At 55.9% G+C, this 12,297-nt stretch overlaps 2 protein-coding genes across 2 annotated transcripts; both read right to left on the bottom strand.

The window, feature by feature from the left end:
- Positions 1-2,810: 2,810 nt before the first annotated feature.
- Positions 2,811-4,620, bottom strand: LOC145517294 (uncharacterized). The gene is made up of 3 exons (XM_081519572.1): positions 4,428-4,620; positions 3,716-4,028; positions 2,811-3,463 (listed from the first exon to the last, which is right to left on the bottom strand). Exons 1-3 carry the CDS (start codon positions 4,560-4,562, stop codon positions 2,835-2,837), a joined length of 1,077 nt encoding a protein of 358 aa, XP_081375698.1. The 5' UTR covers positions 4,563-4,620; the 3' UTR covers positions 2,811-2,834.
- A 5,826-nt stretch (positions 4,621-10,446) lies between these two features.
- Positions 10,447-12,264, bottom strand: LOC145517226 (uncharacterized). Its single transcript, XM_081519496.1, has 3 exons — positions 12,072-12,264; positions 11,360-11,672; positions 10,447-11,107 (listed from the first exon to the last, which is right to left on the bottom strand). Exons 1-3 carry the CDS (start codon positions 12,204-12,206, stop codon positions 10,479-10,481), a joined length of 1,077 nt encoding a protein of 358 aa, XP_081375622.1. The 5' UTR covers positions 12,207-12,264; the 3' UTR covers positions 10,447-10,478.
- Between the last annotated feature and the right edge of the window lie 33 nt (positions 12,265-12,297).

The following is a 12,297-nucleotide window of genomic DNA, read 5'->3' on the forward strand; positions in this document are numbered from 1 at the left end:
ATTGCCCTGAATTCCATGGACGGAAGAGCCTGGCTGTGTAGAGATCGTGAGTTGCCGTGAATCAGACACAACTGAGGACACAAAAATTCAATAGATTAAAACACTTTTTGGGTGTGGGGGGGAGTGAAAGGGGGTGATGTGGGTTTTTTTGTCTTATAAAATAGCCAAGGGAAATCTAGTTTAAACCTAAATTCACATATATGGGATAGGTATAGCTCTCCGTCACCCTATTAAAAAAACTACTAAACTTTTTTGAAAGTTTATTTTGCAGCTTCCTTGAGCACTTCATTGTGAAGCTTTTTTTTTTTTTTTTCTGTGACTTTGGCCTCATTAAAAAGTACGGTTTGCCTTTACTGGATAATTTTGTTCATTGGTTTCTTAGGGAATCTTGGTAATATTTGAGTTTCCTGGGGAGTATGGTCACATGACCTGGCCCTGGCCAATCGGTGCCTTCCACCTCCTTGGCCACTGTGATTGGCTCCGGACTGGGGCAGTGCCCAGTCGGGGCCCAGGCCCGGGCCTCACGTTAGAAGCCAGGGGAAGAGGAGCTCTCGTCCTGCTGGGGTAGGGGAAGGGGTGGGGCCGGGGGAGGTCAGGCTCCATAAGTGGGAGGGGCGTGAGGTCCGCCTGCGGCAGTTGGTGACCTTCCTGCTCCCCTCAGGGCAGAGCCGCCGGCGTGAGAATGAGGGCGCTGCTGAGCCCAGGGACTGGGATGGCCTGTTGCTGCTGTGGTCCCAGAGCTCCACCCGAGACCTGAGGGAAGCCGTCTGCCCGTGAGTCCTCTCCCGCTTGTCTGTCAGCTTGTTTGAAACATGCTGGGTTTTCTGCCCAGCTGGCTAAGGGGAGTCCCTGGAAACGCAAGGGTGTGGGTTTTGGCAGACTTCAGGGAAGACATGCCAGATGAGCCTGGGAGACTCCAGCTTAATCTGGATTCAGGAGATATCTCCTCGGGCCAGCTAGTAATTGTAGGATAAGCCTAATGAGTCTTCACAGGATGAAGAGAGTAACGTGCCAAGGTAGCAATCGATGTCCTCATTCGAGAGGTTGAAGCTGGTGCTCAGAGAAGCGGGGAACTTGGCCAGAACAAGCAGGTGTGCACCCAGACAGAACCCCCAGATCCGGCCATTGGAGCTCAGGGAGGCCACTGGTGTGGCTTGTCCCTGTGGCAGGGGCCGAGGCATGCAGCCCACCCTGATTCCTGCGGGGGCCTGACTTGGGAAGTGCCATCTGGTAGCTTTGAGACTCACCAAACCAAATTGCACTGGAGAGAGGAAGGACACCTTCCTTCATCCACCCCCCACCCGCGCCGGATTCCCACATACCCTGACCCCTTTCTCTGGATTTCGGAGCCATTTCCAGAGTCCCGCTCATATGACCTCATTCGAAGTGCACTGTGGACGAGCTGCCATCTGCAGCTGCTACCACAGCAGCCAAGGGCTTTAGCTCCCGAGTACCTCCCTTCCTTTGGAACTTGGGGGCCCTCTACTCCCCACTTGCACACCACACACCTTTGCTGAGGATTGTGGGGACCCTCACTCAGTTTGCAGCACGTTGTAGCCATCCCTGTCCTCTCAATACCTCCCTTGAAACTCAGCTTGTGAGCTCCTTTGGAGCAGCGTGGCCCACCTGCAACACTGCAACGGAAGAGACACAGCTGACAGTGAAACAGCAGCTTAGATCTGACGGCCGGAAAGCTCTGTCAAAAGGGACCTCCCTCTTCACACCGTAGAGGCTCTAGGAGCCGCCAGGGTTTCGGAACCAGTGCTGGGGCCAAAAGGACTCCACAGCTGTTTTCCTTCCTGGGGAGGGTTCTGGCTCGAGTGGGAATGGCTCAAGTCTCCTAAGGTTCTGAAAGCCCACTGTGTGCAGATTCACGGTACACAGAGAGCAGAAGGTGGAGTCCTGTCCTGGAGGTGGTCACAGCTCACGGATGAGCCAGGCAGGCAGGCAGGCAGGGCATGAGAACACCTGAGCTGCCTTCATGAGTGAATGGTGTGGGGGCAGAGGAAGAGAAGCCGGTCTGCTCCCTCGTGTGGTGCCCAGGGCAGGTTGTCCCCAGAGGAATCCCTTACGACAGTGAGGACTATCACGGCTGTTTCCCAAGGGGTTCTGTCAGTGCGTGTCTTCCCCGGAGCGGTCAGGCCGTCTCTAAAATACACTGGCCATGGGCATTGCCTCTCCTTGGAACTTCCCATCTGTTTCTCTTTTTTATGGAACAGTGAATTTCTAGAGGGGTTCTGGGCCACAAGGATGTTGGGTCATTTTCTAGCCTTCTGTCATGAAGAACGCTTTCCTGGGTGTTGGGGTGGTTTGTTGTTCCAGCTCCCTTTCTTGGCTTCTTTTGGGAGCTGGTGCAACAAGAGGAGCTCAGCCTCTGCCTTCTGGCTGAGATGGCACCCTTCAAACAGCAATGCCTGCCTGGAGATAATGATGGCATTTGCCAAAAGGGCTTCGTTTGGCACATGGTATCTTGAAAGGACGTACAACGTCCTTTCAGCTATCAAAGGCTAGTTCAAAGGACATAAACATGAGAACTCTCCAGTGGAGTCTTACAGTAGGTGGAGCGTCCGAAAAAAACTCCTTCAGTCATTTCACTGAGAGTCATTGATTGGGGACACCAAGAATATAGGAAGGAATGCAGAAGGAAAAGATGAAATTGTGTTCAGGATCGGGCGGAGGGATGAACAGGGCGTGCTTGCCTTGAATCCAGGCTTTGTTGGGGGGTGGGGCATAAAGATGGAACGGGTCTGAAACTACAAAGTGGTGATGGTAACACAGTATCACCAGAGTTACACAACAGTGTTCCCAAATTGCAACAATGATGAAAAAGTTTACTAATCCCAACTTAACCAACAAAAATACAGGAAACCACGCAAAAAAGAAAACATCACCAGAAAGGTGGAAACAAACCAAATGCAAAGCAGTTCGGGGGAAAGGAACTCCATGTCCCCTGGGGGCAGACCGAGTTGACGGCGTCCACGGTGAGCAGACAGGGATGGAGGCTGCAGAGCCGACCGCTCCCCTGGACGTGGTGTTTCCGGCAAGGGCTCTGGGTCTCTGTCCAGAGCGGGGGCTCGTTCTCCCTGCAGGGGTGGGTGAGTCATCGTGGGTGTCTGGGTGTTGCGCGGGAGCCAGGGCAGGCTCTCCCTGCCGAGGCGGTGACTCCTCCTCTGCCTCGGGTTCTCCTGCCAAAGGCCGAGCAGGTAGAGGTGCACGTGGAGGTGGAGGTTCTGGCTGAGGGGGTGGGACATCAGTGCCTGGGGCTGGGGGTCCTGCAGGCACGGAGATCCGATCTGCCCGGTGTGCTGGCCAGTACCCAGCTGGCCTGGTGTCTCTGCGAGGGCAAGTCTCGGTTCTCCATCTGCCCTCGGTGGATCCCTGGGTCCTGCACCTGGAGCCACCACCTCTGTAGGGACAGGTCTGGGAAGTGGAGCCTGGTTCCAGTTGGAGGCCAGTGCTAGAGCTGTGGGAGAAGCATCGTTTGCCCGCAGGCCAGCCTTGGCATGTGCGTATCCCGGGACAGAAAGCTTCCAAGAGATTCCCAAAGAATACCCAGGGTCGGATGTCTTTTGGGACTGAAGTGTGCAAGATGGGGGGCGGGGGGTGTGAGGCCAGCGCTTGCTGCAGGCCCAGCAGCAGCTTTCGGGGACTCGTCCCTGTGTAGCTCAGCACCCCCTCCCCACACACTCCCGTACACCAGCCCCAGCGTCCTCACCTCTGTGCTCTGGCGTGCTGGGCTCCAGGTCCTCCTGCTGCCTCAGAGGCCGGGGTTCTCGGGACTCTGGGTCGGAGCCGGGTGTGCTGAGCTCCGTGGCAGCCTCAGACTGGGCCGCCGGGTGTATCCTGGGCGGTGTCTCGGCAGCAGGCCTTCCCCGCCTCCGCTTCGCCCCCGGTGGGGCTGATGCCTCCGTGGGCACGCTCACCTGGAGCCTGCACTGGGCCTCACGGGCGGGGGGGTGGTGCTCCGACCCCTCCCTCCGGGAGCTGGATGGGGTGTCCCCGTCCTCGGCCTCATCACGTGGGAAGCTCTGCAACGACAGTGACCGTCAGCCAGCCATGCTGGGAGTTTTCCGAGCTGGGCCTGGCCAGTGGAGCCGCTGCTTCGGCCTGCTCGAACTTCTCTGCCCAGAAGGGTCAGAGACGTGTGTCTGCTCAGATCCCCACCCGGGAGGAAAGAGACCCACCTGAGGGTGTGAGGTCAGCCTGGGCGGCCGGCCCTGCCCGCACTCTCCCCATCCCGCCCAGCATGCTCTCCCCTGGGGTGTGGACACAACTTGTCCGCAGGCTTCTGACCCCACATCCACCTGGGCTTCCTTGAGGGAGACACGCCCCGAGAAACCCGCATCCACACACACAGGCAAAGGACCCGGTGTTTCCGGGTGGCATGGGAGAGGTGGCCTGGCCCGGCCTGGGGCTCCCCGTGTTACCTTTCTGTTTCTCCGGGCAAAGGGCCAGAGGCGTCTCGGGGGTGCCCTGAGCCAACGTCGACAGGGTGCCCACGCACACTGCCTGTGAGCTCTCCTGAGGCCCCGGCCTCTGGGCAGGGGCAAACAGCAGAACATCTCGGCAGCAAGTGATCTGGCTGGGGGCTCCTCTCCGCTCTCGAGGCCTGGATACCCGGGTTGCGGGTTCTGTTGGGTTCTGTTGCCGGCAGGTGACATCATTTCCTGGGGTTCGTGCTGAGGTCCCTTCCCCAAAACTTCCCAAGCGAATCCCTGGGTTTCTGACTGCTCGACCACCACCCTTAAGCCATGTGCAGGCACAGTGACACCCACCCAGCCCAGCCGACAGCCCTGGGGAGGCCTGGGTGCAGCCAGGGCCTGAGCTCCGAGGGCCCCGCTGCTCTCAGACCAGGCTCCTTCTTCTCATAAGTGGTGTGGCCCTGGACAAGCATATGCCCCTCAGGGTTTCCCCAGTCTCTCCATCTGCAGAGTGGCGGTCATTCTCCCATCTGCTTCCTAGGTCTGTCGGCCTACGAGCAGCTCCATGCCTTTCCACCTGGGGCCGATATCACGTGGAGCGTGTGCGCTGAGACTTCAGAAAGAAAGATTCCTTCCTGGGCTGACACAGCACAGAATGGGGCAGAACGAGGCCTGGATGTGCCGTGGTACCCAGGAAAAGGCACTCCCCCTCCTGACTGTTTTGAGACCCCGCATCCAAGTTGGAGGACCGAAAGGAAGACTCGAAGGTCTCCCTCTCTTATAGAAAAGAGTGGCCAACTTTCTGGTCCTCTGTTTCCATTGAGATTCTGTTCAAGTGTCCCAGCTCGGCTTCTGCGGGTGGCTGAGCTTCTAATGGCTCCCTGCGTTCTTGTCTTTTCCTCTCCAAACCTTCCGTCCTTTTCCCCCTTCTGGGGTGGATGGGCGCTGTCATTGCTTCTACCTTCGAGACAGATTGATGAAAAGTCTGGACCATCGACTCCTTTCCTCTCTTTGGTTCCGTGTCTCTCTCTGGCTGTGTCCCTCTCTTTTCCTTTCTCAATTCAGTCTGTGTCTTCCTCTTTCTCTCTCGTGTGTGGACGGATGGATGCTAGGAATGCACATGTATATGATTAGATGAGGGTTATGTTTTAGGGATAGGTTAGAGGGAGAGAAAGGCTTTAGGTCGGAGTTGGTCATGGGGGAAGGGTCAAGGGTGGTGGTGGTGTTTCTTGGAATCTGAGTGCTGTGCATTCTTCGTCTCTTTCCATATGAACCCCTTCTCAGATACACCACTTGCAAGGAGTCTCTCGTGTTCCGTTTCCTCTCTTTTGCATTTGTGAATGCTTGCTTAGCTTCTCTGTTGTGAAGAGGTTCCATTGGATGGAAACCCATTGGTGTACTTCGTGTACCTCTTTCCCTTACTTGAAGAGACCCATTTCTACCTCCGCCCAGCAAATGGCAAGGAGACTCTGATGTTAAGGAGCCTTTGACCTACGCTTCTTTCTAGCTATCTCATGACATCAGCCTTTAGGGTGAGGTTTTCCCCGATATTGAGGTGGTCTGAGATCAAAACCAATAGCGTTCTTCAGATGTAGCTGTCTGGTTTTCCCATGGACATGTATTGAAGAGGCTTTCTTGTTCCCATTTGGATATTCTCCCCTTCTGTGTCAGAGATGAGTTGAGCATGGATGCTGGGGTCTGTGTCTGGACCCTCAACTTTATTCCATCGATCTGGATCTGTGTGTGTTGTTGTATTCCCAATAGCATACTGTCCGGCTCCTGCTGCTGCTGCTGCGGCTAAGTCACTTCAGTCGTGTCTGACTCTGCGCGACCCCATGGCCTGCAGCCTACCAGGCTCCTCCGTCCAGGGCATTTTCCAGGCAAGAGTACTGGAGTGGGTCGCCATTGCCTTCTCCGATACTCTCCTGAGGATCCTAGTTTGGTCGTCTAATTTCCTTTCACACAACCTTGGATGTCCGTATCGGGGCTTTTTCGTCGGATTGTATTGACAATTTAGGCTCTTTTCTGTTTCCGTACCCCTTTTGCAATTCTTGGTTGGGTGCGAAAATGCATTGGCATTTTGGGAGGAATAGCATCGAAGCTGTGGATTGCCTTGTGGGGCTGGGATATCATTTTCCAAATAGGAATTCTTTCAAGCCCTGAGCACAGCTTCTCTTTCCAGGGATTGGTGTGGGCTTGATCTTCCTTCTTCCATCTCTCGCCGTTTTGTGAGAACAGGTCCTTCCTTCCCTTCTGGGTTAGATGGACCCGTGGGGATCACTTCAGTGAATGGCATTGTCAGTGGGGGTGATAATTCCCTTCTCATTGGAAGACTTTGCTGTGAGTATTAGAAATGCAAGTGATTTCTCTTCCCCTTCCTCCCTGTCCATCTCTCAGAGCCACCGGGAAACAGAGGCCTCACCCAGGGTCACACAGGCCTGAGGAGGTACAACTAGACTGTTGATTCTTCAGGCCCTCAGTGCTGGACATCATCCGGGATACTCTGTGTGTGTCTTCCTCAGTCTGGTGTCCCTTCAGACCTTTCCCTAGTTTTCACAGGCTTGTTGTGTTGGTGTTCTTTGTCTGTTTGGAGACACATCCTTGATAAGCTTTGTGTTTCCACTCATTCGTCTCGCGATGTGTGACCTGTCTTTTGCTTTTGTACTGAGGTCTTTCCCACAGTAGATACCTTTGATTTTGCAAAGTCCACTGTATTCTCCTGGTTTTTTTTGTGGACTGCCTTTTAGTTTTGTGTGTGAAGACTCAAAGCACGTGTCCGGTTTCGGCTCATTGTTCCTCTAGATTTGTGACAAGTTTTCATGGAATGTTTGTCTAGGGATAACTGGAAGTGAACTCGGTGTAAGGTGTCAAGTCTCCATCTTCATTCATGTCATCCCCTGCAGTTTCCAATACCCTGTTCCTGAGTGGTATTGGAGACCTTGAGGGAAGTTTGCTTGCATTGGAGTTTGCGTTTCCACCTTGATTAACTTCACACTGTTCTGCCCTCAGGGACACTGTCAAGGGGGAGTGAGGAGCAGCCTGCACTTCCAGCAGTGACCACACGGTGGGGCGAGTGCTGCTCTCCCCTCTGGGAGCCCCAGGCCACAGGCATCCCAGTGAGGAGCCAGCTCTGTGCTCAGCTGAAAGGAGTTAGTCTCTCAGGAGCCTCTGAGCCCTTCCGTTTGGATCACCCAGGGTGGGCATTTACTGTGACAGAAAAAATTGCCCTGAATTCCATGGACGGAAGAGCCTGGCTGTGTAGAGATCGTGAGTTGCCGTGAATCAGACACAACTGAGGACACAAAAATTCAATAGATTAAAACACTTTTTGGGTGTGGGGGGGAGTAAAAGGGGGTGATGTGGGTTTTTTTGTCTTATAAAATAGCCAAGGGAAATCTAGTTTAAACCTAAATTCACATATATGGGATAGGTATAGCTCTCCGTCACCCTATTAAAAAAACTACTAAACTTTTTTGAAAGTTTATTTTGTAGCTTCCTTGAGCACTTCATTGTGAAGCTTTTTTTTTTTTTTTTTTCTGTGACTTTGGCCTCATTAAAAAGTACGGTTTGCCTTTACTGGATAATTTTGTTCATTGGTTTCTTAGGGAATCTTGGTAATATTTGAGTTTCCTGGGGAGTATGGTCACATGACCTGGCCCTGGCCAATCGGTGCCTTCCACCTCCTTGGCCACTGTGATTGGCTCCGGACTGGGGCAGTGCCCAGTCGGGGCCCAGGGCCGGGCCTCACGTTAGAAGCCAGGGGAAGAGGAGCTCTCGTCCTGCTGGGGTAGGGGAAGGGGTGGGGCCGGGGGAGGTCAGGCTCCATAAGTGGGAGGGGCGTGAGGTCCGCCTGCGGCAGTTGGTGACCTTCCTGCTCCCCTCAGGGCAGAGCCGCCGGCGTGAGAATGAGGGCGCTGCTGAGCCCAGGGACTGGGATGGCCTGTTGCTGCTGTGGTCCCAGAGCTCCACCCGAGACCTGAGGGAAGCCGTCTGCCCGTGAGTCCTCTCCCGCTTGTCTGTCAGCTTGTTTGAAACATGCTGGGTTTTCTGCCCAGCTGGCTAAGGGGAGTCCCTGGAAACGCAAGGGTGTGGGTTTTGGCAGACTTCAGGGAAGACATGCCAGATGAGCCTGGGAGACTCCAGCTTAATCTGGATTCAGGAGATATCTCCTCGGGCCAGCTAGTAATTGTAGGATAAGCCTAATGAGTCTTCACAGGATGAAGAGAGTAACGTGCCAAGGTAGCAATCGATGTCCTCATTCGAGAGGTTGAAGCTGGTGCTCAGAGAAGCGGGGAACTTGGCCAGAACAAGCAGGTGTGCACCCAGACAGAACCCCCAGATCCGGCCATTGGAGCTCAGGGAGGCCACTGGTGTGGCTTGTCCCTGTGGCAGGGGCCGAGGCATGCAGCCCACCCTGATTCCTGCGGGGGCCTGACTTGGGAAGTGCCATCTGGTAGCTTTGAGACTCACCAAACCAAATTGCACTGGAGAGAGGAAGGACACCTTCCTTCATCCACCCCCCACCCGCGCCGGATTCCCACATACCCTGACCCCTTTCTCTGGATTTCGGAGCCATTTCCAGAGTCCCGCTCATATGACCTCATTCGAAGTGCACTGTGGACGAGCTGCCATCTGCAGCTGCTACCACAGCAGCCAAGGGCTTTAGCTCCCGAGTACCTCCCTTCCTTTGGAACTTGGGGGCCCTCTACTCCCCACTTGCACACCACACACCTTTGCTGAGGATTGTGGGGACCCTCACTCAGTTTGCAGCACGTTGTAGCCATCCCTGTCCTCTCAATACCTCCCTTGAAACTCAGCTTGTGAGCTCCTTTGGAGCAGCGTGGCCCACCTGCAACACTGCAACGGAAGAGACACAGCTGACAGTGAAACAGCAGCTTAGATCTGACGGCCGGAAAGCTCTGTCAAAAGGGACCTCCCTCTTCACACCGTAGAGGCTCTAGGAGCCGCCAGGGTTTCGGAACCAGTGCTGGGGCCAAAAGGACTCCACAGCTGTTTTCCTTCCTGGGGAGGGTTCTGGCTCGAGTGGGAATGGCTCAAGTCTCCTAAGGTTCTGAAAGCCCACTGTGTGCAGATTCACGGTACACAGAGAGCAGAAGGTGGAGTCCTGTCCTGGAGGTGGTCACAGCTCACGGATGAGCCAGGCAGGCAGGCAGGCAGGGCATGAGAACACCTGAGCTGCCTTCATGAGTGAATGGTGTGGGGGCAGAGGAAGAGAAGCCGGTCTGCTCCCTCGTGTGGTGCCCAGGGCAGGTTGTCCCCAGAGGAATCCCTTACGACAGTGAGGACTATCACGGCTGTTTCCCAAGGGGTTCTGTCAGTGCGTGTCTTCCCCGGAGCGGTCAGGCCGTCTCTAAAATACACTGGCCATGGGCATTGCCTCTCCTTGGAACTTCCCATCTGTTTCTCTTTTTTATGGAACAGTGAATTTCTAGAGGGGTTCTGGGCCACAAGGATGTTGGGTCATTTTCTAGCCTTCTGTCATGAAGAACGCTTTCCTGGGTGTTGGGGTGGTTTGTTGTTCCAGCTCCCTTTCTTGGCTTCTTTTGGGAGCTGGTGCAACAAGAGGAGCTCAGCCTCTGCCTTCTGGCTGAGATGGCACCCTTCAAACAGCAATGCCTGCCTGGAGATAATGATGGCATTTGCCAAAAGGGCTTCGTTTGGCACATGGTATCTTGAAAGGACGTACAACGTCCTTTCAGCTATCAAAGGCTAGTTCAAAGGACATAAACATGAGAACTCTCCAGTGGAGTCTTACAGTAGGTGGAGCGTCCGAAAAAAACTCCTTCAGTCATTTCACTGAGAGTCATTGATTGGGGACACCAAGAATATAGGAAGGAATGCAGAAGGAAAAGATGAAATTGTGTTCAGGATCGGGCGGAGGGATGAACAGGGCGTGCTTGCCTTGAATCCAGGCTTTGTTGGGGGGTGGGGCATAAAGATGGAACGGGTCTGAAACTACAAAGTGGTGATGGTAACACAGTATCACCAGAGTTACACAACAGTGTTCCCAAATTGCAACAATGATGAAAAAGTTTACTAATCCCAACTTAACCAACAAAAATACAGGAAACCACGCAAAAAAGAAAACATCACCAGAAAGGTGGAAACAAACCAAATGCAAAGCAGTTCGGGGGAAAGGAACTCCATGTCCCCTGGGGGCAGACCGAGTTGACGGCGTCCACGGTGAGCAGACAGGGATGGAGGCTGCAGAGCCGACCGCTCCCCTGGACGTGGTGTTTCCGGCAAGGGCTCTGGGTCTCTGTCCAGAGCGGGGGCTCGTTCTCCCTGCAGGGGTGGGTGAGTCATCGTGGGCGTCTGGGTGTTGCGCGGGAGCCAGGGCAGGCTCTCCCTGCCGAGGCGGTGACTCCTCCTCTGCCTCGGGTTCTCCTGCCAAAGGCCGAGCAGGTAGAGGTGCACGTGGAGGTGGAGGTTCTGGCTGAGGGGGTGGGACATCAGTGCCTGGGGCTGGGGGTCCTGCAGGCACGGAGATCCGATCTGCCCGGTGTGCTGGCCAGTACCCAGCTGGCCTGGTGTCTCTGCGAGGGCAAGTCTCGGTTCTCCATCTGCCCTCGGTGGATCCCTGGGTCCTGCACCTGGAGCCACCACCTCTGTAGGGACAGGTCTGGGAAGTGGAGCCTGGTTCCAGTTGGAGGCCAGTGCTAGAGCTGTGGGAGAAGCATCGTTTGCCCGCAGGCCAGCCTTGGCATGTGCGTATCCCGGGACAGAAAGCTTCCAAGAGATTCCCAAAGAATACCCAGGGTCGGATGTCTTTTGGGACTGAAGTGTGCAAGATGGGGGGCGGGGGGTGTGAGGCCAGCGCTTGCTGCAGGCCCAGCAGCAGCTTTCGGGGACTCGTCCCTGTGTAGCTCAGCACCCCCTCCCCACACACTCCCGTACACCAGCCCCAGCGTCCTCACCTCTGTGCTCTGGCGTGCTGGGCTCCAGGTCCTCCTGCTGCCTCAGAGGCCGGGGTTCTCGGGACTCTGGGTCGGAGCCGGGTGTGCTGAGCTCCGTGGCAGCCTCAGACTGGGCCGCCGGGTGTATCCTGGGCGGTGTCTCGGCAGCAGGCCTTCCCCGCCTCCGCTTCGCCCCCGGTGGGGCTGATGCCTCCGTGGGCACGCTCACCTGGAGCCTGCACTGGGCCTCACGGGCGGGGGGGTGGTGCTCCGACCCCTCCCTCCGGGAGCTGGATGGGGTGTCCCCGTCCTCGGCCTCATCACGTGGGAAGCTCTGCAACGACAGTGACCGTCAGCCAGCCATGCTGGGAGTTTTCCGAGCTGGGCCTGGCCAGTGGAGCCGCTGCTTCGGCCTGCTCGAACTTCTCTGCCCAGAAGGGTCAGAGACGTGTGTCTGCTCAGATCCCCACCCGGGAGGAAAGAGACCCACCTGAGGGTGTGAGGTCAGCCTGGGCGGCCGGCCCTGCCCGCACTCTCCCCATCCCGCCCAGCATGCTCTCCCCTGGGGTGTGGACACAACTTGTCCGCAGGCTTCTGACCCCACATCCACCTGGGCTTCCTTGAGGGAGACACGCCCCGAGAAACCCGCATCCACACACACAGGCAAAGGACCCGGTGTTTCCGGGTGGCATGGGAGAGGTGGCCTGGCCCGGCCTGGGGCTCCCCGTGTTACCTTTCTGTTTCTCCGGGCAAAGGGCCAGAGGCGTCTCGGGGGTGCCCTGAGCCAACGTCGACAGGGTGCCCACGCACACTGCCTGTGAGCTCTCCTGAGGCCCCGGCCTCTGGGCAGGGGCAAACAGCAGAACATCTCGGCAGCAAGTGATCTGGCTGGGGGCTCCTCTCCGCTCTCGAGGCCTGGATACCCGGGTTGCGGGTTCTGTTGGGTTCTGTTGCCGGCA

Source organism: Giraffa tippelskirchi, chromosome 8 (genome assembly GCF_054371585.1).
Source record: "Giraffa tippelskirchi isolate mGirTip1 chromosome 8, T2T-mGirTip1v1.2.pri, whole genome shotgun sequence".
NCBI lineage: Eukaryota > Metazoa > Chordata > Mammalia > Artiodactyla > Giraffidae > Giraffa > Giraffa tippelskirchi.

Bases quoted from the DNA above. Each gene is read 5' to 3' on its own strand.
- LOC145517294 (XM_081519572.1), bottom strand. From the start codon at position 4,562: ATGTTCTGCTGTTTGCCCCTGCCCAGAGGCCGGGGCCTCAGGAGAGCT. The intron at 4,029-4,427 runs GTAACACGGGGA...CTGTCGTTGCAG, and splicing joins TTGCCCGGAGAAACAGAAAG to AGCTTCCCACGTGATGAGGC. The intron at 3,464-3,715 runs GTGAGGACGCTG...CTTCTCCCACAG, and splicing joins CAGCACGCCAGAGCACAGAG to CTCTAGCACTGGCCTCCAAC.
- LOC145517226 (XM_081519496.1), bottom strand. From the start codon at position 12,206: ATGTTCTGCTGTTTGCCCCTGCCCAGAGGCCGGGGCCTCAGGAGAGCT. The intron at 11,673-12,071 runs GTAACACGGGGA...CTGTCGTTGCAG, and splicing joins TTGCCCGGAGAAACAGAAAG to AGCTTCCCACGTGATGAGGC. The intron at 11,108-11,359 runs GTGAGGACGCTG...CTTCTCCCACAG, and splicing joins CAGCACGCCAGAGCACAGAG to CTCTAGCACTGGCCTCCAAC.